This window comes from Amblyomma americanum, chromosome 7 (genome assembly GCF_052857255.1).
Source record: "Amblyomma americanum isolate KBUSLIRL-KWMA chromosome 7, ASM5285725v1, whole genome shotgun sequence".
NCBI lineage: Eukaryota > Metazoa > Arthropoda > Arachnida > Ixodida > Ixodidae > Amblyomma > Amblyomma americanum.
In genome coordinates this window covers 94,836,288-94,863,364 of record NC_135503.1, presented here as the reverse complement: position 1 = coordinate 94,863,364, position 27,077 = coordinate 94,836,288, and the positions used below count along the sequence as shown (strand labels likewise).

At 45.3% G+C, this 27,077-nt stretch overlaps 2 protein-coding genes across 2 annotated transcripts in view; one reads left to right on the top strand and one right to left on the bottom strand.

Moving 5' to 3' along the window:
- LOC144099418 (cytochrome P450 3A14-like) overlaps positions 1–27,077 on the top strand; it is a 77,283-nt gene that overhangs the window by 13,627 nt on the left and 36,579 nt on the right. The window contains exons 3-10 of the mRNA XM_077632709.1: positions 757–809; positions 1,934–2,030; positions 6,017–6,142; positions 7,119–7,356; positions 9,759–9,883; positions 11,634–11,721; positions 20,868–20,937; positions 25,095–25,203. Coding sequence (XP_077488835.1) covers positions 757–809; positions 1,934–2,030; positions 6,017–6,142; positions 7,119–7,356; positions 9,759–9,883; positions 11,634–11,721; positions 20,868–20,937; positions 25,095–25,203 — 906 coding nt within the window. The remainder of the gene's footprint in view (positions 1–756; positions 810–1,933; positions 2,031–6,016; positions 6,143–7,118; positions 7,357–9,758; positions 9,884–11,633; positions 11,722–20,867; positions 20,938–25,094; positions 25,204–27,077) is intronic.
- LOC144096828 (uncharacterized) lies at positions 14,044–19,363 on the bottom strand. Its single transcript, XM_077629693.1, has 2 exons — positions 18,608–19,363; positions 14,044–14,061 (listed from the first exon to the last, which is right to left on the bottom strand). The coding sequence occupies exons 1-2, from the start codon at positions 19,361–19,363 to the stop codon at positions 14,044–14,046; spliced, it is 774 nt and encodes a 257-aa protein (XP_077485819.1).

Below are 27,077 nucleotides of genomic sequence, written 5' to 3'. Positions count from 1 at the left end.
AAACTTTGTGATGACGTGTCTTCAAAGGCTCGAGAGTTTACTTTATTTCATCCTTTAGTTTATTTACGTTTTTCAAGCAGGTTTTTTTTTTCGCAGCTTCAGCTAAACATTCGATAAATGAGACGAAACTGCTCGTATTCACAACTTCAGCTGCGCGGGTTTTTTTTTCAGATTTCTTTTCAGATCTAGTTGCAAAGACTGGGAAATTTCAAGCAGCTCGAAGTCACGACAGCAGACATTCACAAATACAGTTGTCATTCCTAGTGTTCAGCTAATTATACTTTTTCATTGTTTCCATCAAACTCTTTAACTGAAGTTCGTTTCTCAGAATTCCTGCGATCCAGTGAAGTTTGTTCGTAGATTTTTAACCATATTTCAACCGATGATAACCGGATTTACAATATCAAGACTGCTTTTTTTCGCATCATTTCTTTAGTCTTTTTTTGGAGCAATAATCGCACTGCCCGACTAGGCAGCAGCTGTACCTAGAAAACGTTTGCGTGAGCATCCATCGTCGCGCTAGGCAATTAGAAGAAAATTCACATCACCTTGGATACGTGACGATGATTCACGATTCAGTGTAATGCTACGTAGGTGATAGGAAATTTCCGTATATTCCTGCATGTGAGCACCTTACAAATGCGGCCTCTGGCTGTGGGATGCCATCTCAGTTACTGGGCTTTGTTTGTTCAAGGAATATTTGGGTATTCATTACAGTTTTTGTGCATTGTACATCATTTTTGTTTTCTTTCGCAGGACATCTACAAAGTCATCGGAGGTTGGATTGAAAAATACGGCGACACGCTTGGGTCAGTTTGTGTTAACTAGAAATAATGACATTTGAATATAACCGATTCAAATATGTGGAGCAAATAATATCGTACACAATGACTCGAAAGTGCAGTAAATTAAGTCAATACACTTTAATAAACAAATGCGGATGGTTAGAAACCAACAAGAATACAAAGTACTTTTCTTGAGTCCTCATTGTAACCTTACTTGTCGGAAACAACACAGAGCAAACATAGGCCTTCTTCACATGAGTGAAGACCTTAGCAGCGTGGTTTAAAATACGGTCGCCAGACACAGGGGAAAGCTTCGAAGCGTCTGGGGCGGAATAAATGTGCTCACTGTCTCCGTATATTTCGTTCTTTGGGGCGGATCATTGTTTTGTGGTTGGACCGGACACATAGGAGAAGTCAAGTGACAAGGACGCAGTCTCTCTGCTTACTCTCCGCTCGCAATGTGTTCCTTTGCACCGCAGCTGCTAAGAATAGCGCAGTAACCAATCGTGTCTTGATTCTCGCTCCAACCTCAAGCTGTGATGATGGCAAACGAAAACGAAGTTGTTCCTTTTCTGCGTGGCACAGTGTCTAAGTGTTCCGCTAGCATTAGCGCGCTTAACAAAGATCGAAAACTCGGTATACCCTCCTAGCCTAGCCCCAACTACTGCTGCCAACAGGACCCACTGATATATGGAGTGAGCTGTGCTTGCTTAAGAATTTATGCGGATAGTCCTATTGAAAACTGTCTCGAACCATATATTTCAGAATGTGAGGCCATCGTTGTAGTCACCAGGTGACCCGAAAGTGTACGGTATCGGATGGCTGTCTCCACCAAAATAAAAGAAACATATTTTCGCTTCAATATGCAACTTCAATTTTATTCTTCCGTCACAAGGGCTTTCTAACTGAGCAAGATTAACGCGTTTGGTGTGAAAATTTCTTCTTTCTCAAATTAGCGCCTGTCTGTATCGAAAGTTACTCCTTGTGCCAGAAAGTGGAGTTTAATTCTCAAGAATTCAATGACCAATGTATTAATAGACCATTGCGAGAGGTTGTCCACGAGGAGTATAATTTTTTTTTTCTGAGATGTACTTATTAGCTCCTTGAGCGTAACGGAGCTGTGAATGCCGTTTCCGGTCGCCGCGCAGTTTTTACAACGGCGATGTGCCATTCGTCGTGACCATGGACCTGGACCTAATAGAGAAGGTCAACGTGCGTGACTTCAAGAACTTCACTTATCGAGGGGTGAGTGCACGATGAGCCCACAAAAGGTATTTGCCGGCCATTGGATATCTGTTTTTCTCCCGCAGTAAGGAGGGAGCTTTCTTTTGTCTTAACGACGACACCACTGATGTAAGGCGGCATGCATACCTTTATTCCCGAAGACTGTAACATCCAAAGTGTTGTATCCCCCTGAAAGGCTTGGTTAACGTCACAAATCTTTGTTAAAATGCCTAAGAACACTTATGGCAGCCCAATAGCGGAAGGCGACGATTCTATATTGATCTTAGATGTAGCGAAGAGCAGCTGAAGAGCGACTAAGGAATGGGCGTGTAACGCATTGTGTGTTCCATGTGTTTGCAATGAAGTTAATGAAAGCTAAATAATGATATTTGCATGCTGTTGTAGTAAATCTAAAATAGCAGTACTGGCGGTTGTCAAGTGCAGTAGTGTCTTTTGGGTGATAAATTTCTGTTGAGTCCAATATTTATTATTTTTAGCCCGACTACAAATGCACGGCGTTGAAGGCTTTAAAATGTAACCGCATATGGAGCTCTTTTTGAAAGGCGCCCTGTCTACGACTGCTTTTCCTGCGGGCTCGAACTAAAGTACGACTCACACGCGAAGCGTGTACAGCATTAGGCAGACACACTCCACCAAGGGGGAGCAGATTTGAATGGACAAGTAGTGATGGGGCTCCCAAGAAGACCCAAGATAGTCGCAAGTTGGAAGGGTGCCATGTTTGCCGCAGAAGCGGATGTTCGCGACCTTCTGTGGTTTGTGCAGAGAAAATTCCTTTAAGGACACAAACATTACCGGAAGTGTGACAGTCAACGAGGGAAGAAGACTTATCCATGTGCTTGACGGACAACAAAAAAGAACCAGAGCCTGATCAGGTTCCTGCATGAAAATTGCCTACACGACTTTCTACAGCTAACAGCCATTCCAAATTATGCCTTATGACATCTCCAAATTAAAAACAACAATAAAGCGCGACTTTTTTGCATCATCGCACCATGGCTGCAACTTCGTAACGTAGCCATATCGGGGCTTCCGAAAGACTAGAACTCATCGAAGGCATCAGCCATGCTATGTGCTCTGTGTGGTGATACGAGCAATCCCTCGGCGAAAAATAGGAGCAATTCCAAGAAGCCGTTACCAACATTAATTAGCCAGTACGTCATGGAATGCGGTCTCTCCTCCTCGCCGGAAAAGCCTGAAGTTATACGCATCTAACCGCGTTGATACGACAAGATCGGTAGACTGAACATTCATCTTGACAGACAGATTCCTTAAGTGGCCATACTAAGAATCCTGGGCATGTGGCTACAATCTAACCACAGAGTGAACCACACACTCAGACTATTCTTCAACTCTTCAAACCAAGTTACTCGGATACTCGGATGATTACACGCATAGCCAACGGAAGACGAGGTTTCAAGAAGGAGGATACGGTTAGACTGATACGAGCTATATAGCCACATACAAGCTACCATACCAAATCTTTGCCTCATAAAAAGTCAAGCATGTTGAAGCTATGCTGCATAACGCATATAAGACGGTACTGGGTATAGCTATGAGAGCACATACGGGTACTCAAATGGATCTCGAGTCTCCAACACATGTCTATAATTTCAGAAAGCGCTCATGGCTCAGTACGAACGCCTTCTACATACGAACACGAGCATTGCCTTACTCAGACTACGTTAGCCTGACAGACACAGGAAGATTTAAGAGACAGTGGACGTACCGGACATCAGATTGACCTGCCCACTCCACTCCTAAGCACATACAGCTACAACTGCACCGGGCCAGTAGGGAAACAAGGGCTGGGGTGTTAGAAAAGCACATCGCTGGTAAGAAAGAATACGTCTTCGTAGACGCAGCCAGCTTTGCAGATACAGAGCCATGGTGGCAGCAGCAATCGACTACGTTCACAACAGCTAGCCAGCGTCACCATAAAGGATTGCATCCTAACTGAAAAAGACGAGGCTGCGATTGTTTTCGCAGTAGCCGGAGGCAACAGAAGAGACCACCCTGGCCAATCCCCCGCCGTGGGTATGCGCCATTAATTCAGGAGAGCACGTTGTTGGGCGAGTCGGTCGTACATACTTAAAAAAGGGAATTGCGCTAAAAAAGACACGGACGACCGTCCTTCTCTTTTCTCGTCCGTGTCTTTCTTAGCGCAATTCCCTTCTTTAAGTGTGTGCCATTAAGCCTGAGGATATCATCATCATTTAACAGAAGAGGCGAATCCCCGGTAAGCACCTCGGACTAGTAGGCGGTTCGTCGAACTTGCTGGAATGTAGAATTGTCAAGAAAGCGCTCCAAGTTCGAACCCAAGGCGGCTCAAGCGAAGTAAAACATTACATCATGTGGAGATGGACACGCCGTGCGGCCCGGGAACAATGCAGCGGACGCCTTCGCTCGAGGTTATACTAACCGAGCGACGGATGATGCGTTGCGACTCGAGCCAGTTTCCCGGACGTACGGCGATATAACGGAGCACCGTAGAGGACTAAAGAGAGTCTGTCACCTATTCCATAGCCAGCTAACTAAAGAGCACTCTAAAGTTGGAGACAGCTCCAATCAAGCCCATATCCATGCTTAATTAGCATACATAAAATACACCCCACTGCACACAAACCCGCATGCCCATGGTGCGGAGAGACAGCCACACTGTATCACACCACATGGTGATGCAAACACAGATCAGCAGCACTAGTCGTACACAATGTCACGCCGGAGCTGTGGGAGGCAACTGTGTCAAGCTGGGAACCCGGAGACCAGCTTTCACTGGTCGAACGAGCCCAATCTGCCGCAGCGGCCGTAGGAGTCCTAGACTAGAGAACCCCCTCCGTAACTGCTTTGGAGACTCTATGAGCAGTGAATAAATGTTATATAAAGCTAAGGCGAGTAGACGCGCTTAAGCATGTGTTAAGCCAGGTGGGCTCATGGGTTTGCTTTGCTGGGTCGTCCGCACGTCTGACGACAATATTAGACACAGGTTAAGATTTGATCGAGTTTGAGCTGATCCGGCACTCCGGCATACCTAATCTCCGGCACTCACTGCATACCTATCACAGCGTTTTCGAAGAGGGGAGGAAGTGCGCTGCCCTCGGGAATAGATCATTGCTACCAGCGCCAGCTTTAGATGAGAACAGAGTCCTTGAAAGCCTAGATTTCAGCAAAGGAGGGAACGCTATTTGCGGTATTCTTGGAAACAATTTTCTTAAACAAGGTAGTAAGCTTCAACCATCTCCGAAAACAGTCTCTTGACGGAAGTTGCAAACGCTGACGAGAATTTTATTACTACCATTTTCTTTCTGAATGGTAGAAGGAGAGGTGATGTGAAAAGACGCTGAGAAAAATAGTATTTTGTACCACTCAAGGAGTAGTCAGGGATGAATTTTTCAATTATTTCGGCCCAAGAAACCAAGCGAGAGGCCGCGAGATAGCTTGTACAGATCGTGATCCGGTGAATACCTGGCGGAACAGGGAAATGGCGGAACCCCGCAGCTCCGTCGTACGAGATGGCTGATCACACGTCTGGGCCACCTCTGGGGTCAACAAGCGAATATGAACGGGTAATAATTGGATTGCCCCATGCAAAAAACTCATATGGGCGTCTATGAAAAAGCTATGTCCGTCTATGGCCTTTTATGAATGTCTATAAGCACTCATAGAGGTGCTTATTGCCAGCTATTGAAAAATCTATGCCACTCAAGCTATAGCTTTGGAACCATACAATTGTCTTAAGCTCTCCATAGAAAAATATATCAGCCTGTATAGAGAGCTATAGGCAGAAATAGGAAAGGTCTATAGCTATTTGGGACAAAATTCTATAGCCGGCCATAGGACATTTTTGTATGGGGCACTTTCACTGAGTAAAGAAGACAGGCACGCGATTGCGATAGAAGTTCTGATTTCGCTTCAGAGCTTCTCTGGCTTCCTCATTCAGCGATTTCTTGCAAAGTTATTTACACCACACGCTTTTCTTCACTCTTCAGCTGACGATGATGCTGGACAAGTTGCACCCTATTGTAGGCCAGTCGATCATCCACGTCGGCGGTTCCCGCTGGAAGAGCATCCGGAACTCAGTGGCCTCAGGCTTCAGCGCCACGAAGCTGAAGCTGGTAAGAGCATTTGCGCGGGCAACCGCAACGCCATCATCACAGATTTGCGTTACATGCAATATTTAGGCAGTCATTGTCCACGTCAGCTGATTTCGCCTATTAAAATAACATATAGGATAGAGGCTTGGGCTACATACAGGTTGTGCAGGGTCGCCAGGAGCGCTAAAAGATGCTTGCTTCATAGTGAGGTTAGCTTCAAGAAACTGCCCGCGCAAGTCAGAAGTATGAATTTAATCTTCTGGTTCTTTTTTGGCGCCTAGCATTTTTAGGAAAATAATACCTCCTTTCAATTCTGCATACAATCTTTGCGAAACGTTTCGAGCCCACGGAGGTTCCTTCTGGGCCCCGCAGTTTGGCTCCTAGTGCATTGCCATTGCCCTCAACCTCTGCAATGAAAGAGAAGCCCTCACCCTCAGCGCTAGGAAGCTTACGACATTTAAGTGCTCTGAAACGCCTCAGAGGGTATCTTAGGGCCAAACTCTCCGGGTGATAGTTTTCACAAAGAATGTATTCGGTTTTCCAAGTAAACCTATGGCAGTTGCTGACACGGAGCATACTGCGACTGGAACGAACCTATTTGAAACGATGGGACTAATGCCATAATTTAAACTCTGGAATGACATAAACTGCTCATTGTTGATGCTCTCTTCGTCTTTCCTTTGGTTTTGAGTGAATTGTACTCTAAGTTTCTTTTGCAACTGTCACCTAAAAGAATTATTCGCTGGAGCATAAGTGTCAATAAATTGCAAGGGGGGGGGGCAGCAAAAGAATTTGCCCCTATAGCGCCCCTTTCTTTTTGGCCAAACTTAAGCGGATCTCGATATAAATTCCACGCAAGAAAACTAACGAAAGATCAAAAATGTCAATCTTAGAGAGAGAAAACCGCTAACAATTTAATCTTTACTTGCAAGCACCAGCAAGCCGAAGGCGAGCACTCTGTCACCAGCTCGCCTTTGTATTGTTATCGAAATTGCAGTTGATGCCGCTAATCGAACAGGATGTCCAAATACTACTAGAAGTTCTCAAAGACCATGCCACATCAGGCGTCGAAGTGGACATGCTGAAGAAGTTCGAGCAGCTCTCGATGGATTTCATCGCTCGCGGGTCTTTCGGCATTGACGAGAGGTTCCAGGGAAGGCCTGACCACCCGTTCGCAGCCATCGCCAGGTCCGCTTGCAGCAAGCTGATGGCTGGCCGTCTGCACATGATTGCCCGTGAGTAAGCGCTCTGTCGTAATTTATAAATCTGCTGAAAAAAAAGAGATGCTCCAACTCATTACTTTCCCGCGAGAAAGAAATATGGCCGATAGCTCTAAAAACTAAACACAAGAGAGTTTAGCGCGTTTGATACATAGCGCCGAGGAAGGTACGTGCATTAGTACCCCATCTGTGTATCTGATGGAGAAGGAATTGAAGTTTTTAAAACGAACTTGAGTTTTCTTAGCACCTTTTATTATCTATCGCTCTTTCTCATTTCTCCTTTTTTATCTTTTTCCACACGTTTTAAGATTATCAGTTTGTTTTTACCTTGTTTTATGTTATGCGCATGTGTGTTGTTGCTCTGCGATGGGGTGTGGTTTACTGTCGCATTTCATTCATTTCAGTTGTAAGTGTAGCAATCGTCCTGTCTTCACCCTTCTACGTCCCGTCCATATGCTACGTTTTCTTTTATAATATGCAAACACACACCACGAACGCTGTAACCACCGTTGTGTGCGTATTTCGTCACCCTGGCGCCATGAGAAGGCCGGCATTGGAGCAGTTCGGCTTCGCACCTGGGGAACGTTAACAGCATGACACCACACCCTTGAGAACTTCGGAGAGGCTTGGGAGCGCTTTGAAGGAAAATATTGTGTTTTGGAACTTACCTGCAGTGAACAGGTTTTCGCCAATGAATTAGGTCTGACAAAAGCGTAATTTTATTATCTCCAGTCACTATGGCCGAAAAGCTTCAAAACAGCGATGAGCAAAGTGTGGAAATTAAGAAATTTCTTCGTGAACTCCATTTTCCTGGAAAATACGCAAAAAAAATTGGAGGGAACACTTAAGTTCTGCCTTATGGCAGCTGGACCATATTCTTAAGCCCCCACGTTTTCGCCCCATAGGTGAGCATCGGTAAGATGCAGCTGTTGAATGCTTTTCTCTTTATGTATATTCGTAAAATGCTATTTATGATCCGAGAGAAGCTTTGATATGCACTCCACCCCATTGTTATTCTTCTAGTTATTTCTCACTCATGGTCCGGATCAACGCTCACTGCCTGCCCTATGTGGACGTATTGTTTTAGTACTTCCAGAACCCACGTTTAAAGAAAGCTTTGAGTTTCAGCGTCTTCGGCTCCGAAAATACCCTCCTCCTCACATAAAATTAGACACGCACTCTGCTATCTCTTGGCGTCAGATGCCAACGAACACTTTCCCTCATCTCCGCAAACTTCACCTCATGCTCCCAACACCACACCGTGACACATGCCTATGGTGCCAGGCTCGCCCAACACTTTCACATTTCATGGGGATGCGGGGCAAAACCGAACCATTTACAGATGCAGTACACATCATTTGAGCGGTAGGAGGCGATGCTAACCAGCGATCGTTTCGAGGACCAAACAGTTCTCATAAAACAGGTCTGTCTGACAGCTCAAGCCAGTGGAGCCCCGGAATGAGGTCCTCACCCACAAGCCTCAAGAAACAATCCCTGATTTTAATCATTAATGTTTATCTACTTACCTACACCTCGATGCCAACTGTGAATTGCTGTTCCGTTGCAAGATTGTTGGACATTAGTTTTGTTTTCTGACTGCTAATTTTTGACCCTCTGTTTGGGTGAACCTCCCCTATCTTCTCTTCTTTGTCTAGTTCTACTGGATCAGCTGGTTATTGCGATAGTAATATTTTTTTTCTGCCTAAGCGATACATGAGTAGGTGATGACGACGAGAGGTGATGACAACGAATTTAGCTCTGCATTGCAGGGAACGTGAACACAGGTGCCCTCCAGTGCTTCATCAGACGTCCGTTATTTTCAAATATAAGGATCAGACAGTAAGTCCTTTAGTAGAAGCGTATAAAATTCACAAATGGGGTTACGCGTGTGTCGAAAAACCGTCGTTGTCACTGGTTAGCCGCGAATTTGCCCTTCTTGATAAGACGTTGTCCGAGGATTAAGATTGGAAACAGTGGGTTTCAGTGTATGTGTTTCTTTTTGCTGGAGAATTTATAAATGTGGTCTCTGGTGATAAATCTTCAGTTAAATGTTAGCGCTGGTGCTGTTGTGCTTGTTCCGTCCTCGCCTTTTTGGGGCTGTTTAATGTGGATAACGGGCGCGTGTAGGCCTTAAGATGGCGTGCAGGCCCACTACCTCACTGAGCGAGTTGGTAACACCTAAGAACGTAGGAAGCTAGGCCTGGCGAAGAATAAGCTTATCTACGGAATCTGCTGTTGGTTCAGACTGCCGGTCACATATTTTTTTGTTTACGGTAAGTAAACATTTTGTGAAAAAGGAAATAACGCTGGAAAGCAATACGCACGATTTAAAGACACCGATAATTTAGCCTTTCTACGACACAGTACTTTTACATTAGAACATCGTGTGGCCCCCTTTCCGACTTCTTTCCTTTTAGAGTGCACCACGTGTTTTGGATTGCTGATGAAGCCACTGAGCTGGTTTTCGCTTATTATGGCGGACGTCGACATGATGGCGAAGCAGGTGGCAAAGGTTATTGAGATCAGAAAAAGGGACCCTTCGGTGAGTGTATTTTTGTTGTGTCTACGAACGAGTGCTGCATTTGAATGGTTTGTGGTTTCTTAAGTAATCCACTTTGTTTTGGCACCCAAGGAAGTAGGGCAGGGTTTAATCCAACCTCCAAGCATGGAACACGAGCTCTCAGTACATAGGTTTTAGAAAAGAACAAAGAAAAGGGAAGAAAAGGAGATTTATGCCCTTAAAATGGTACACAGAGATACCAGCCGCCAAAAAATGAAATAACGAAGCTCTAGTTTGCCACTGCAGTCGATGGCCCTTAATAACCAAGACATGCTGCACCCCGGCACTTATCCCGCAACCAAAAGGCAAGGCGGAGCTCACTCCTAAGACTCACTTTCGTGAATGTATTTTTTTTTTTTGCTGGCCGTTCTCTCTGAGGCTTCATATCTGCACCGCCGATGAATTAATCCGAAGGGTGCGTCGGTTTGTCCAAAATTTGTAGTGGACGAAAGGTATGCCGGCCTTTCTGGCCGATCTACCCGCTTCATTGACTCACTACAAGTAAAATTTCACGTGCTAGAAAAGCGAGAATAGCGAGATTCAGAAATTGCAGGACACAAGACACCTCACTTGTAGCAGCTTCCAGGGTTAAGCGGGAGAAGCCGCGGTATTCGTGAGTGTAGCCGCTTTATATGATGCCGCGAATGTTACGGTTCGAGAGCAGGGAAGTGTGCCCTGGCGCCAACAGTAAATGTAACAGCTGTAACCTGTCCACGTTCAGAGCGGCAAAAACAGCGGGCGCCGACAGCTATACGCGGCCCAAAATAAAAAAAAGCTGCGATCGTATACGGCGCACAGTGTTTTTCCTCTAGCGCCGCATGTATTGGAAATTTTTTTCTTCCTGGCAGACAAAACACAGGAATGATGATTACCAGGAACGGCGCTTTGTTTCTGCCCGCGTATAGCTACAGGGAACCGGCGCGCCTGCTGTTCTTCACCGCTCTGAACTCTTAAATGCGCTGCCAGGGCACATTTCATTGTTTTTACCCCGTGACGGGAATTACCGGCACCGCCGAACTCGGCTTTCTTCACGAGTACCACGACTTAGAGACTTTGATGCGATTTTCAGCATTTCGCGCGCTTTGATTTCGACAGGAAAAAAACGCCTTCATGAGACACCAAATAAAAACTGACGAATTAGAAGTTAGTTGTCGTGGTGTACATCTTAGAAACAAAAATTGCGCCAAGAACACAAAAGCTGAGAACTTAATTTTAAAAAAAAATTATTTAAGTATTAAAAATACCCAATATGCAAAATACTCTCAGTAACTAGATACACTGTTCAAAAACATGGTTGGAGTTGCCTGCACTTATCTTGCCTGAGTATACTTTTATTCCTTGCTAAACTAGCTGAGACACATCAAAAATAAAATCCATACCGAGACACAGCATGCAAACATTTTTTCGCGAGAGTGCCACGAAGATAATCTGGATAATAACGCGTTCCACCCGGCTCAAGGTTACTCTCTTCCGTTTGTGTTGGCGAACACAAGGTGACCAAGGTATTCCTTGCGCTTAATATCCTGCGGCACCTTTGCTTTTTATAATGCTGGTGACCACTGCCGAGTGCAAGCAATGCTTGGATATCTGCTATGACCAGGAGCTTGTTAATAGAGAGTATTTGCGACCGCAAAAATATTGCACGCACTTTGTATGTGATTCCAAAAAGCTTCATTGATTTCAAATTTTGATTCCTGCGGTATGTGTTCACCTGTTCGCGTTTTCATTGCAGTTCCGAAAGCCGGATATTCTTCAAAACCTTCTGGATGCAGAGTACGTTGAACGCAAAAAGATCAGCGACAATGGTCGAGGGGCATGTGGTGAGATTTGTGTTTTTGCTACTCTTATACTTGCAATCTGTTTACAAATTTATGTCGCTGAGAGTAAGTGCTGTAGAAGATCTTGCTAACCCTCCAATATCCACCTAGATTGAGCACTTCTCTTTATTAAAGTGTAATTCTCTTGATGACGCCAAACAAGCATGCCCTTTTATGCTTGTTCAGCTCTCCACCTTATATCACCGAAGGCTGTCTCTCTATGCGCCTCGCTAGAGCACGAGACAAAAAAATATTTAAATCAAAATTTCTACACCGACCACCAAATGGTGCTGCGTAACATCACCTGAAGAAAGTAAGCTGTTTCATTTTTTCAGTTTTGAATATCCATTACACTCGTCATCAGTCCCGCTGGTCTATTCATTCGCAGGGCATAATAGGCAATTAATAATAGAGAACGACAGCAAAGCGCTTGCGTTTAGCTGTTGCTTGCACTCTGCGTCTGAAAGGATTCTGGTTTTCAGCAGCCTAGAGTAGGACACTGAAACGCCGCAAGTACCCTCATAAATAGGCAACCATACAACTTTCGTGCTGATCGATGTGCCGTGCTTAAAATGATAGGCACAGGGAAAGTTTTGGAGGAGTAATAAACGATGGCTTTGTGTTTACGAAGGGAGAGCAAATTTTCTGAGCATGCTTGCTCACGCTGATCAAGTTGTAGCTTTCAATAGATAACGTGATAGTCATCACCTAAGCTGCAATTTTATTTGTACATACTGCAGCTCCTGCATGGGCTATCGCAGGACTGGGCACATAAAAACACCATAGATACAAACAAAACTAAGACATGACAGCAAAAGTTAAAACATAAAAGTTGACAACATGGTGCACACTACACAAATTGGGTGCGTGGGAAACAGTAAGTAAAGAAAAAGAGGCAGTCAATTAGTTATGGCATACATAAATCTCTCTCTTAGAAGAGACTGCACGGTACCAAGCAATGTATTACAATGTTTAATGGTACGCGGAAAGAAACCGTGTTTAAACACATTAGTGGGAGTAAAGTAAGGCGGGAGATCAATATATTAATAACTTCTTGCTCACGAGGGCATGACACTCGTGATGTACTACTGGGGACAAAGTTTCTGTGACGCGAGTTCTAGGAAAAACGTTTATTGTAGCTCTACCTCGCTTCCCAGTCGCCTGATATTGTATGAAGAAATTAAAGGCCTAAATGTTCCTTCCTCTGTTCACGATATCAGGCGACTGGGTAGCGAGGTGGAGCTGCAATAAAAGTTTTTCCTAGAACTCGCATCACAGAAACTTTGTCCCCAGTAGTACATCACGAGTGTCATGCCCTCGTTAACAAGAAGTTACTATAATCGTAATCCCTCACCTTACTTTTTTCCGACATTGTGTTCAAATACGGTTTCTTACCGCGTACCATTGGACATTGCATGAAGGGACCAATGGCCTAAATGCCCCTTCCTCTGCTCACAATATCAGGCGACTGGGTAGCGAGGTGAAGCTACAATAAACGATTTCCTTGACCTCGCGTCCCGGAAGGTTTTTTCCCCAGTAGTACCTGTCGCTTCAGAGTCGCTAGGGCGAATGGACGATACAGTATGCCGACGCGTGGCGGGGGTAGTTAAATGTAATGATTCGATGGCAGAAGAAGGTAAAAAATCACGACGATATTTCGAAGGCCTCAAGTTTCTGAATGTCTGTTAGTTTGTAAAGATTTCAAAAGAAAAAAACCATAGTCAAGAATTAGACGGGTTAGGTATTTATACACTGGTTACATGGTTTCCTTCGGAGCCTTGGTTATTGTTCGTCTGATATATCCAAATTTTTTAGGGGTCGATTGCAAATGAAGCCAATGTGTATAGACTATGATAATTTGTAGGTAAAAATATTACCTTGACTTTTGCTTTTGGACACCCTTTCAAGAACATATTACAAAAAGAATAGTGAAAAATCGATGAGGACTATTACCGGATAACGACAACAGTTTTGCGGATATTATATTCATCTGCCAGCTTTTGCAGCGCCTGTAGAGTAGAAGATGATTCGTTAATGTGAGAGTGATCATTTAAAGAGTGAATCATGTCATGAAAAGGGCAATCTTCAGCATACATGTGAATGTTCGAGATGTTACAAGGCAGTTCGTTAATATGCAATAATAATCTTAAAAAGATCCAAAGCAATAAAAATGTCCTAAGATCGAGCCTTGTGGCTCAAGAGATGTTACAAGGGCGACAAAAGACTGGAAGGAACTACTGTTAACCAACTCTGCACGCTCAGAGAGGAAATTAAAGGTACAAGTCACTAAAGTGTAATTCTTCAATATGAGATTTAATTTGATCATTAACTTGGAAATATTCCCTGTGTCAAAAGAGTTTGGAAATCAATGAAAACTGCGTCAATTTGACACCACAGTCCAGATTATATGCATTATGGAATGTCATGAACGAATTCCGGTGATTGAGCAGATGTGCCGGAACCATTACTAAAGCCTTGAAACATAGAAAAATACTCAAGCAGCACTTGACACATCAACTGCAGCAGGCGCAGAGCCAGAAGAAGCATTTCTCGAGCGTGCTGCAGGCCTATCACTGACCTGGCCGAAGTGTCATTTTTCGTAGGGAACCCTGGGTTATGCTAAACATCACCACTTTACAAAAGGCGACTCAGAAAAAAACAAATCGTGTGAAATTGAGGCCAGACTACGTGGGCAAGGTAATAGCAGCAGGAAGTGATTTTGAGATTCGACACAATGTGCACAAGAAAGAAAACATACCTTCAAAAGAAACAAACATCAGCTAAGCATGTGTTGCCGCTGCCATCAAGCCCACTGATGATGAGGTCCAAGCGCAGTGCTTTTATAGCCTTTACGACTGACGACTTCTGACGGCGACGATTGGGTGCTCGATGATGATGACAACGGGCCACCACGGAGATTCACTGTCGATGTCCATGCACACGGACATATCGTCATTATGTCACACGGGGGCGGTAGGATAGTCCGAGCGAAGGCACGTCCTGCATCTACGTGCTTCTTGCTCAGCGAAGACAAAGCTTCAGTCGCTGCAATGCCTACGCCAAACAGCGCAGGCTGGCACCATAGTCTTCGCTGGCACCTTTGCCTTGTGGCCAATTTAACGATCATTTTAGGACCATATGTTGTACTGAGCCACCTAAGCATCACATCGTTCACAACACATAGGCTACCATCCGGAAATGCATATAGATAATTGATTCAAACGAAAATGTTCTATTTTCAGCTTACTTATCATACCCAGAAATACTGGACACGAGTAATTTTCTACGTAAAGTTGTTTATGGAGCACTTTTTTCTTATGCTGTAGGATTCCACTACTGCAAACAATGTACACGCAGATCTCCCCTCGGCAGCCTTGCGTTTTGTCGCTGTTGACCTATTTGCTATCGTCAGAAACGCTGTCCATTAGTTTTGTAAGGCAGTCTTAACTCCCCGATGCGAGCAATGATAAAACTTCCAACCAAAAGGTTTTAGTACGCATCAGAGGTATGTGCTATTGCTTTTGTTATTTCTACAACAGTTCCTTATAATATCGCATAGTCACCTCAGAACTAAAATTATTGTCCAGGAATACTAGGCATATATATGACCAACTTCCATTTTGGGATGCTAATACGGAGCCTTCTGAAATCAACAAATTGCGCCGTTGTCTTCATAGTGTGTTGCTCCGATTGTTTCACGGCGTTTGGTTTCGTACTTCTTAGACAAGCAGAGTAGGGCTTTCTGATATATATATATTTCAACTGACTACCGTGGAGGCTCCGCCTTTTTAGGATCAAAATTGGCGCATTACAACTTTCAAGGCAATGGCTAATCTTACACTTCGAACAAAATCTACATAACTTTTAAAAGAGCGCTCTTACTTTTAGCCTCTAAATGTCCCGTGAAGAATGAATAGTAAGCTGGCTCATATATTTTAATTGATTAAAATACAGTTATGAGACACAGACATTTTTATATTGTTGCGGGAAAGAATATATTTACAGCTATGTACACCAGTGAAGGAACAGCTACGAGCGGCACTCAGAACACAGAACTTCGTTGTCGTCTTCGTTTTCGTCCACCCGTTCACTCGCTCAGTCTCGTCGTCGTCTTCCCGCTTCAGGACCAACGGCTGATGAGACGCCGTCTCGGCGTTAGAGTGGGGACGTATGAACGTCGTGATAAGGTTTTAGGCGGCAGGCATGGACGACGTCGGTGGAGGGGCCGGAGGGCGATTGCGAGCACGAAAGGGGTGCAATTTCATAATTCACGACGGTGACGCGGCGCACCACACGGTAAGGGCCACGGTAGTGAGAAAGGAGATTCTCGGAGAGACCGACGCTGCGTGATGGCGTCCAGAGGAGGACGAGTGATCCGGGTTCATATTCGACCGCCCGGTGATGGCGGTCGTAGGCAGACTTCTGGGAAGCTTGTGAGGCACGGAGCCGACTACGGGCTATTTGGCGCGCCAGCGAGGCCTGGGCAATGGCGTCCTGAGCGTAAGCAGTGGTGGCGACTGAAGAAGACGGCATGAGTGTGTACAAAGGCAAGATGGGGTGCCGACCAAAGAAAAGATAGAAAGGGGAATAGCCGGTTGTGTCATGCCGTGAAGAGTTATACGCAAAAGTCACACAAGGCAAGGCAGCGTCCCAATCTCGGTGGTCTGGTGAGACGTACATTGCTAACAAGCCAGTGAGCGTGCGGCTGAACCGTTCCGTAAGCGTGTTGGTTTGTGGATGGTAAGCTGTCGCGAGCTGGGGCTGCGTGGCACACGAAGGAAAAATGTCATTAATCACTCGGGACAGAAAATAACGACCACGGTCGGTGAGCAGTGGACGAGGGGCGCCATGGTGAAGAATGACGTTTTGGAGAAGAAAATCGGCGACATCGGTAGCGAAGCTGGTAGGCAAAGCACGCGTGATGGCGTACCGAGTCGTATAATCAGCTGCGACAGCGATCCACTTGTTGCCGGAGAGGGACGTGGGAAGAGGGCCAAGAAGGTCGAGGCCAACACGGTGAAAAGGTCCCGGAGGTACGTCGATGGGTTGTAGGAGACCGGCAGGCAAAGTGGAGGGCCTTTTCCGACGTTGAAACAGGTCGCAAGCGGCAACGTAACCCTTGACGGAACGATACAGACCAGGCCAAGAGAAGTGGTGCCGTACTCGAGCGTACATGCGGGACACGCCAAGGTGGCCGGCTGTCGGCAGATCGTGCAATTCTTCAAGGACAGAAGAGCGTAGATGTTGGGGTATGACGAGCAGCAATGGAGGACCATCGGAGCGTAGATTGCGGCGATATAAAATGCCATTCTGGAGCACATAAAGTTGCAGAGACGGAGATCGGTTTGCAATGCAGAGTCCATCAAAGATAGGGCGTAAAGATGAGTCGTGGCGCTGTTCGTTGGCGACATCGGTGAGAGCAGTGATAGCTAAGAGGCAGGGCAGGGTCTCAGCGTCTTCTAGGTCAGGTGGCTCCACAGGGTACCGGGATAAACAGTCAGCATCCTGGTGGCGACGACCGGACTTCTACACTACATAGTATGAATATTCTTGGAAGCGCAAAGCCCAGCGACCAAGGCGACCGGTGGGATCTTTTAGTGAAGACAGCCAACAGAGAGCGTGGTGATCAGTGACAACAGCGAATGAGCGGCCGAACAGGTACGGGCGGAATTTAGCTGCAGCCCAGACAAGGGCAAGACACTCGCGCTCAGTAATGGATTAATTTTGCTCTGCGGCGAAAAGTATGCGGCTGGCATTAGCGATGACGCGATCTTGTCCCTGTTGACGTTGGGCTAGCGCGGCACCGATCCCATATCCGGAGGCGTCGGTGCGAACATCTGTGGGAGACGACGGGTCAAAATTGGCTAAGATGGGCGGAGAGGTTAGCAATTGAACGAGGGAGGAAAATGAGTGCTGTTGAGCAGGGCCTCAGTTAAAGGAGGTGTCGTTCTAGAGAAGGTCGGTGATGGGGCGAGCAATGCCGGTGAAAATTTTGACAAAACGGCGAAAATACGAGCACAAGCCGACAAAGCTGCGCACATCTTTCGACGACCTGGGAAGAGGAAAGTCCTTGACGGCTTGAATTTTAACTGGATCTTGGCGGACACCAGAAGCATCAACCAGGTGTCCGAGAATAGTGAGTTGGCGGCTACCAAATTTGCATATCGATGAGTTCAGCTGGAGTCCGGCGTTACGGAACACTCAGAATACTGGAGAGGCGTTCGATGTGCGTGACAAAAGTAGGCGAGAAAACCACAACATCGTCAAGGTAACAGAGGCAGGTCGACCACTTAAAGCCGCGAAGAAGGGAGTCCGTCATTCGTTCAAAGGTAGCCGGCGCGCTACAGAGTCCGAATGGCATGACTTTAAATTGGTATAAGCCATCAGGCGTCACGAAGGCGGTTTTTTCACGGTCCTTTTCATCAACGGCAATTTGCCAGTACTCCGAACGAAGATAAATTGAAGAGAAATATTTGGCGCCGTGGAGGCAATCTAATGCATCATAGATCCTCGGGAGAGGATATACGTCCTTTTTTGTGATGCGGTTTAGGTGCCGGTAATCAACGCAGAAGCGCCAGCTGCCGTCCTTCTTTTTTACCAGGACAACTGGTGAAGCCCAAGGGCTTGACGAGGGCTCGATGATGTCTTTTGCGAGCATCTTGTACACCTCTTTATTGATGACGGTGCGTTCAGCGCTAGACACGCGGTACGGACGTCTGTGGATAGGAGCGGCATCACCAGTGTTTATGCGATGCGTCACTACAGAGGTACGAGCCAAAACAAGAGCATCAAATTCGAAGATGTCGTTAAGGTTACGTCGACGTGGAGCGAAGTAGGAAGGTCGGTCAGGAGCAATCGCAGTGATGTCGGGTTGGGATGAAAGACGTACGGGGCTGAGGGGTTCGAGGCCAAGATTAGCAAGCTCTTGACGGACGACGGCTTGTACCATAGAGATGGTGGGCAAGTGGTTGTCGCCATCACGTAGGTGCAGGGAGGCAGGGGACATGGCTTCGAGTTCACTTCGAATGATGCGGGTCACTATTTGTGGAGGCGCAGGAGTTTGCCGGTGCAGCAGGTCTTCACATGAGGAAGTGGCAGCAGTGTTGGGGAGGCGTGTGTACGGCTGGCTAATACGCCTGCTTTTAGCTTCCTCGAAGCGGCGAGATTCTTTAATAATATCGTCGACTGTAGTGCAATTCTTGTACACGAGCAGTTTGAAGGCATCGTCGGCGATCCCCTTCAACACGTGACCCACTTTTTCAGATTCGGGCATGTTATTGTCAACTGTGTTGCAGAGGGTCAACACGTCCTGAATGTACGAAACATAGGATTCCGTAGAAGTTTGAGCTCGGGATGCAAGGTCCCTCTTAGCGGCGAGCGTTCGGCCGAGCGGCCGTCCAAACAGGTCGCGCAGTTTCTGCTTGCAGACGTCCCAGCTGGTCAAGTCATCGTGAGTCTCGTACCAGACTCGGGCGGTGTCTTTGAGGTAGAAAATTACATTGGCGAGCATAAGGGTTGGATCCCAGCGGTTGTATGTACTCACGCGTTCATACATCTGGATCCAGTCGTCCACGTCAACGTTGTCGGTGCCAGAAAATGTCCCAGAGTCACGAGGAGCAGAAAGAACGAGTAGTGGCATGGCCATGATGAGCGAAGGCAGCTGTGGGCCGCTGCGGAGCTCCGTCGTTGGCAGACGTAGGGGAAAGACGCACCTCCACCAAATATGTTGCGGGAAAGAATATTTTTACAGCTATGTACACCAGTGAAGGAACAGCTACGAGCGGCACGCAGATGTTGTTGTTGTTGTCGTTGTTAGCCTATCAAAAGATGGCACATACCCACACTGGGGAATTGGCCCAGATTCGGTTGGCTATTCACCTGAACACAGTTAATAAAAAGGAAAAGCACGTGGGAGCGCAACACCGGTGAATTCTTCCTCAAGAAAAGAAAAGGGATAAGAGTTTTGATATCAAAATTATAAGAATAATATTAAAGAGAGGGATTAAATAATAATGATTCAGTCAAAATGTAATAATTGATAGAAAAGAAAAAAATTTGGAACACTTAGCAAGGCAGTCGGTGAGATTCTACCAGGAAATTTAGAACAGCGGTACAAACGGATCTGTGGCTGAACCCAAATATGGTGGCGCCAAATGATAGCAAGAGCGGGCTGCTGAAACTAAGGCCAAGATGCTGCAAGGGCTCCTCCAGCAACATTTTTCTCAGAGAGTTTAATCAGGGACAATACAGCCAAAAATGTTCTATAGATTCAGGCTCACGGCAAAATGCACAAAGGGGAGAGAGCGCCAAACCCGACTTGTGTAAATAGAAATTTAGAGGGGGGATGCGGCAGCGCAGCCTCGTAAGTGATACTTCAAGCCGCCGAGTGCAACAAATTTTGCTGTTCCAATAATATTTAAGGTGCTTATAATCCGCCGATGTTAAAAGTGTTGTGTCTTGCGTGCTTAAAAACGCACGTCGCCGAAATCTAGATGCTGTAATATAAGCTGAAGCTGGGATGATTGGCAATACGGGGCAGCTGAGGGAAGCCTTTGCGAGATTGTCAGGAATCTCATTTACGGCCACACGGCTGTGACCGGGAACCCATACTAAATGAACAAGGCTCAAGTGCGGAGGAAGTAGGGATAAGAAAGTTGTTAAAATGGGACCGTCAACATGTGCAGCGAGGGACGAACGCAAAGATAAAGAATCAGTAATTACTGCAACTGCTGTAATAGTGGGGTGTCGCTTGCGTAGAGCAAGTACAACTGTTGTTGTTAGCCTATAAGAAGATGGCACCTGCTAGAACACAGTCAGAACTTCGTTGTCGTCTTGTTGTTGTTGTTTCCCGCTTCGATATTGAAGCAGCTGTTTTGGAATGCAGCGTACACAGTTGTTTTTTCGTTTTGTTTAGGAGTAATCACTGTGATAAGGTTCGAGAATTCATGAGAAAGTAGTGTATATAAATATTAATTGAGCCAGATACGAAGATCTTTGCCCGAATCCACAAACCTGAATGCTTTGCATCGAAGATGCCTCGAGTGCTGACATCTTCTGTCATTCTGATCGTTATGACATTCTACCGAGCGATCTTTCTGACTCTTGTTATGTTAGCATGTCGTACAGAGTTTTGTTTCTCTTCATATTAGGAATGGGAAACTCCAGAGCACTAAACATTGAAGAAGTGAAGACCAGCGCTGCTACACTCTTCGTTGCCGGGTGAGAATTACGACGCACACACAGACCCACTCACACAGGCAAATAAAGACAAAAAGATGCGCGGCAGATAAGTCTCATCTGGATGGGTGGCTTCGAGAGCAGGCTGCGTTGGCTCACGAGCTAAGGCTTTCAGCTCATGAACGCTATGTCACTGATAGGCTTCCAGCAGGGGCTGCCGCATTTGCACAAAGATGGACTACCAAAACGCCAACGTGCTTTGCGATGTCACTGAGCGCTAAAGAAGTTGATTGAAACTAATCCTGACCCATCCTCTACGGGGCCTGTCATTGCGTAGGTGCATATTTTGGACGTTAATTATCAAGGTCTATACCTTGCTATAACAATTACCATGCCAAACCTTACCCTACCCAACCATACCATACCACATATACCAACTTAAAAAAAAAGCGCCATCGACTTTTTTTTTGCTTCACATTTGGTCAATCAAAAGCTGTGCCTGAAAATCTGTGATTACTGCTTCACCGTGGGCACGATATTTGGCGCTGTTCGTTTCACATGTCCTATTCAGTGACACTTGTCCTGTGGAGGCGATGGGGCTCGGTGTCTGATAGCGTGTCTCATCGAAACAGTGAAGGAGATAACGACTGCGAGCATTGCGCTTCAGAGGTTGCTTCTAGAAAAGAAGCAGAGAGCAAAGCCTCTGGCGCTCAACTCAATTTTTTGAGAATACAAAAGGCCAGGTGTTTTCCTCCGCGGAAGTAAAAATCTCGTCTGATAGTAGGTGCCTTGATGTCACTGGATCACATCTTGACAAGCGGATTTGCAGCATGCTTGTTTCGATGTGTATGTACTCTACGACGAAATTACGACTCAGAAAACATGCAAATACGATGGGGACCAATGTTTTTGGTTGAAGCAAGTTGATTTTTAGCTCAATCTGACGGATTGTACAAGATTGTACTTCGTGAAATACAGCGAATTGAAGCAGTGTGTTCAAATGTCCCGAATTCATACTTACTTCCCTATGGCTTTGTAAAGAATAAAAAGGTAACAAATCAAAAGCAAGCATCATCTGCCAGAGTGCCTATACAGAGCGGAACTGACGTTTTAGTTTAGAGTTTTTATTGCTTTTGAATTGTTTCGTAGCTGTCCTAGTAAGAAGCGCTCATAGGATAATTTGTTCCTGCTACAAAGCGTTTCTGTAGGAAATTCCACACAGGCTTGATATGTGCGTTGATTAAGCAGCTGCAGACAAGAAATCGATCAGACCCCGTAATCTTAACAGAAAAGACCACCTTTTAATTGTTAGAATTACTGCTATGCAGTAGTAGTAGTAGTAGTAGTAGTAGTAGTAGTAGCATTTATTCAAAAATAAAAGGAAATATAACATCAAAAGGAATGAAAACACTTTCGCTAGCCCTGGCATCTGCCATCACTACGGCGCACATGAGTTGGGGCAGCGAAAATAAAGGATAACAGGCAGAATGAAGAAATGAAATAAGAAGAGTTGAAGGGACAGTAATAAAGAATAGGGGGAGACGTAACATACACAAATAAGCTATTTGCACAATATTACACATATACAGGTTGCCGGCGTGTTCAGTCTATAAAAGAAGAGAAAGCACACGATCACAACACTATGTACACTCCAGCTGGAGCGGGGCGTCCAGCTGTGTATCGTCCAAGGTAGCTCACGCGGAGCGTTGGGTCACTTCGCGACACTGCCTCGCCAACTTTCTTCATTCGTATTTATGAGCATGCAGACAAAGGCCTAGTGTCAAACTTTTTAAAGGAACAGTTTATTGCTGGAAATCAGTGCGAATATACTGGCATATTCTTGTAGACCTTTCTCTATGATGACACTAGTGCTGGCAGAAGTTACGGTTTTTGGCAGTAATTTATTTTTTTTGTTACCTACAGGGGCATAGGAATTACAGAGGCCAATGGTTACAACAAACCGAAATGAATAAAATTGCAATAAAGAGCTATAGACAACAGGTTCACTTAATCACTAAATGTTAGCTAAACAGTTTATAATAAGTTGGTTTTTGTCGATTGAGAAAATTTCAGCAGGAAGGCGGCGCTATTCACGGGATTCTAATGAAATATGTGGCTCAAAAACAGTTTTTGTGTTACAACCAGAGCGACTTTGCGAATGTGACCAGAGCGATGAAGACGACATGCCGGTTGAAGAAATAGTCGGCTGTCGATTATGGGATAAAGAAAAATTTTATTAATGCAAATAGGCCGCCGCGGTGGCTCACTGGTTATGGCGCTTGGCTGCTGACCCGAAAGACGCGGGTTCGACCCCGGCTGCGGCGGCCGAATTTAGATGAAGACAAGCTTCTAAAGGTTTGTGTACTGTGCAATGTTTCTGCACGTTAAAGGACCTCAGGTGGTCAAAATTTCCGGAGCCGTTCACTATGGCGTCCCCCATAGCCTGAATCGCTTTGGGAAGTTAAAGCTCCATAAAAAATAATGCTAATTGCAAAATTTTGTGCCGAGATTGCAAATATGAAGACACAAGGGTAGTTTTCATGCTCGATATAGCGGGTGTGCGCTTGTATTTCGAAAAAAGTAACGGTAGTGGAACTTTTTTCAGCACGTTCAAGAAAATCCTTAAAGGTAACGTGGACGGGATCAAATGCTGATGACACGTACTCCAGGGTTGGGCGCATTAGTTTAGTTAAGAGAGCTGTTTATTGGAAGATGATTTACTTGAATAATTGCGGCGGAAATAACCTATTCTGAACTTGAATACATTTTATCCCATAGTGACCACGCATATAATGTACATTTTACCGCGTTATTGTTGTTGTTCCGAAATTTTTCTTCCAGATTTTCTCTGCATTGCCGCAATTCCTGTGTTATAATTATGCAAATTTATATTTTTTTATGCATTCTACTACATTCTGTATTGACCCCAGGGGCCTTGAAGGTATTGGAATAAATAAACAAATAAACATGGGATGTGCATCCTTGATGAACAAATTTATTTGGGCTGTCCAAGATAAAAACATTTGTAATATAAACTCCGCGGAAATTGTATGAGACAACATATTCTAAAGCAGGGTTATTTAAGTGGTAAGGCGAGAGACTTGAATCTTTAGGGGACAAGTGCATTATTTGGATTTTGTTAGCATTTATAAATGCTAACAAGTAGTTTCCTGAGCTATATGTTACACCAGTCCATTGTAGCAATAGCATAATTTTGTTGAGTAACACCATTCTTTATAGCCATTTCACGAAAAGCAAAGAAGTCCTCAGCAAAAACTTGAACATTAAATAGTTCAGTGGACCTTTGTGTCGGTAAGAAACAAAAGTGTCCAAGACCAGAACATTGCGGCAGACAATAGTGCACACGTGTAAGCGGGGAGTTGTGAAAGTTAGCTCCAACAAATCGTGAGCGATTAGTAAGGGGACATTTGATGCATTTCAGAAGACTGCAATCAATACTGAACTGTTTTAGTTTGTGCAGACTCAGCTTGTGGTAAACATCGTCGAATGCATTACAAAAATCTGAAATATACATTCGCCATATGATGAATGATGTAAAATGTGCTGTATTTTGTGCGTGAAGGCAATAAGCAGCGCTTCCTGCTAACATGGTTTCGGAAAGCCTTGTTGAGACAATGTGAGAAATTAGTTAAACCAATATACTTAGCCTACTGATGATCGACCGAAGGCCAAGAACCGATGCACCTCAAAGACTTTTATTAAAATCCCGAAGACTCTTATCAACACGGTGCATGCGCTATTTTCTCGCCAACATTGCAGTTGCTTGGCGTGCTAAGTCCAGTGCTTGCAGCTCTACAAAACTGGAGACAATGGCGACGCCAGCTGCATTGTTCCGACATGTAGGGGAAGAATTTATTTTTCATCCTTATTTTCTAGAATAGATGGTTCGTGATAGAATGCCTGCTGTGAGAAGGCTGTGTGTTTGGCGGTGAAGGCCGGAGCCTATGCTCTACAGTGGCGGCAGCGTTCAGCAGCCCTCAAGGCATGCATGGTACTCCTGTACTCTTGTTCGTGTCTCCACGGGGTCCTTGCCAATTAACCGAGTTCTGTTTCCTCTCTTTCACGCCCCCTCCCAACATTCCGCTGTGTATGGTAGCCAATCGAAGCATCCTTCTTGATAACCTCCCTGCTTTCGTATTTTTATTTCTTATTTACACGTGTCTCGCACCTCAACGTAGGTACGAAACAACAGCGACGGCTCTGAGCTACTTGGCATATTTCCTCGCCAAGTACCCGGACGTCCAAGAAAAAGTGCGCCAAGAAGTTGACGACATCGTCGGCAATCAGGTAAGCGAACGAGAATGTGGCACTGGATAAGAAGCTCAGCTTACCGGTCCTTATATAGCGGATGTTTCGGGGCTGCACTTAATCAGTCGGCTGGCTGACAGGGATCGGTTATTGCAGCCCTGCACACGTAAAGAGAGAGCGCGCCCACTGTTTCCTTAGGTCGCCTGCGAAACTTGATTCAACCCTCGTACATTTGGGCTCTCGTCGAGCAGCTGCGATTATTGCCGTATAAATTAAGGCTTCAAGCCATCAGGTTCAGGACGGTACCTTTCTGTGGGGCTGAATATCCAAAATTAAAAAAAAGATGAAATGTTTACTTTCATTTATAGCAAAATACATAAAACGGCGTGAGAAGGAGCTGCCTATATACAATTTGACTGGCCCGCTAAACCAGCCGCTCAGGGAACAGTGAAGGTAATGCTTAAAATAATCACATATTATCTTCGAAAAATATATAGTAAAAAACAAAAAAGTTGGCTACATGCTAAACATTGAGAACTACATTATTTGAATGTCACAATAAAAGCAGGTGTGCATATTATACTAATGATTTGATACGTATGTACATAAGAATGAATGTGGATTGTAACAAGTTTCTTGCGAGCTCGCCGTCCAAAAGAGGATGGTAGAGCACGCACGGGATGCAGCCAAACTCAGTGGAGCCCTGGACTGAGGGACCACCCTTTGCTGAAGAAGCCTTCCCTGCAGCGCAGCGTGAAGACAGCGACACGCGAAGCAAGCAAGAAGACTTCTGATCGCCTAAATACTTATGATTCAATAAAAGTTTTCCTATCCTATCCTATCCTATCCTACCAGATATCAGGCGAGGCGCAAGTCAGAACCCATTTTGGCGAATATCTCAGCGGACAACGCATTATTTACCGTTGTAATTTAGATCGACTTTGTATAATTCCAGTTAATTGACAATGATTAATCGATATATATATATATATATATATATATATATATATATATATATATATATATATATGTGTGTGTGTGTGTGTGTGTGTGTGTGTGTGTGTGTGTGTGTGTGTGTGTTAGCAAACAAACAAGGCACAAATGATTTTAGGGACTTGTTTGACAAACATATGAAGTGAGCCAACAGTCACCGAAACCAAGGTGCAGAGGGGAATGTTTCTATTTTTTTTTATTTGTAGTGCCACTCAATGGTAGAATAATACTGTGACAAACCTGTCGCTTAAAGAAAATTACTTACAAAGCAACAGAAAAAACAATCGTGCCGTAACATGAAATCTGAACCCACGATCCCCGAATATCGCGTCCGGAGTAGCGGACGCGATATTTGGAGGTCGTCATGGTTGTTATATTGCCGCCAATATTTGCAGTGTTTGTTCGTTTTTCAAATCTGCCGCGACACCACCTTATCGCTTTGTTTGCGACGCAAGACGCGACTAGATTTATCTCGATTGATCGCAGCCAGGCAAAGCTGATTCTACGTTGTTCCGGAAGGTTCTAGTAACTTTGCGCCCTTTATCTCGAATGTTCGCTATCAGCTTTAAATTGAGCACGGCCGACAGCGGCGGGCATTCTGTTCGACGACCGTCGAGCACGCTTGTCGCTTCGCCGCCGCCGAGTGATTCAGTTCATTTTGGGCGCAAGTCAGCCCAATAAACAGTTTTCTTTTAGAAGAACCTTTCGTCTGTCTTCATCGCTGCTTCGACTGCCGTCACCACTACGTGACATCTGGTGGAGGTGCGGGGTAGCCTTCCATGTTCCGGACGCCCCCTTCAAGTCGTGAACCCAGCCCTAAGCGCTTCACACCCGAGGACGAACCAGCAGCTCAGCGAGCCAGCCGACGTCTCTAGGGAGAGGAGCCTGAGTTCGGGAAAATGCCAGACCGCACCAGACAG

What these genes read in the sequence shown, in the direction of transcription:
- LOC144096828 (XM_077629693.1), bottom strand. Translation starts at nt 19,363, where the DNA reads ATGGCCATGCCACTACTCGTTCTTTCTGCTCCTCGTGACTCTGGGACA.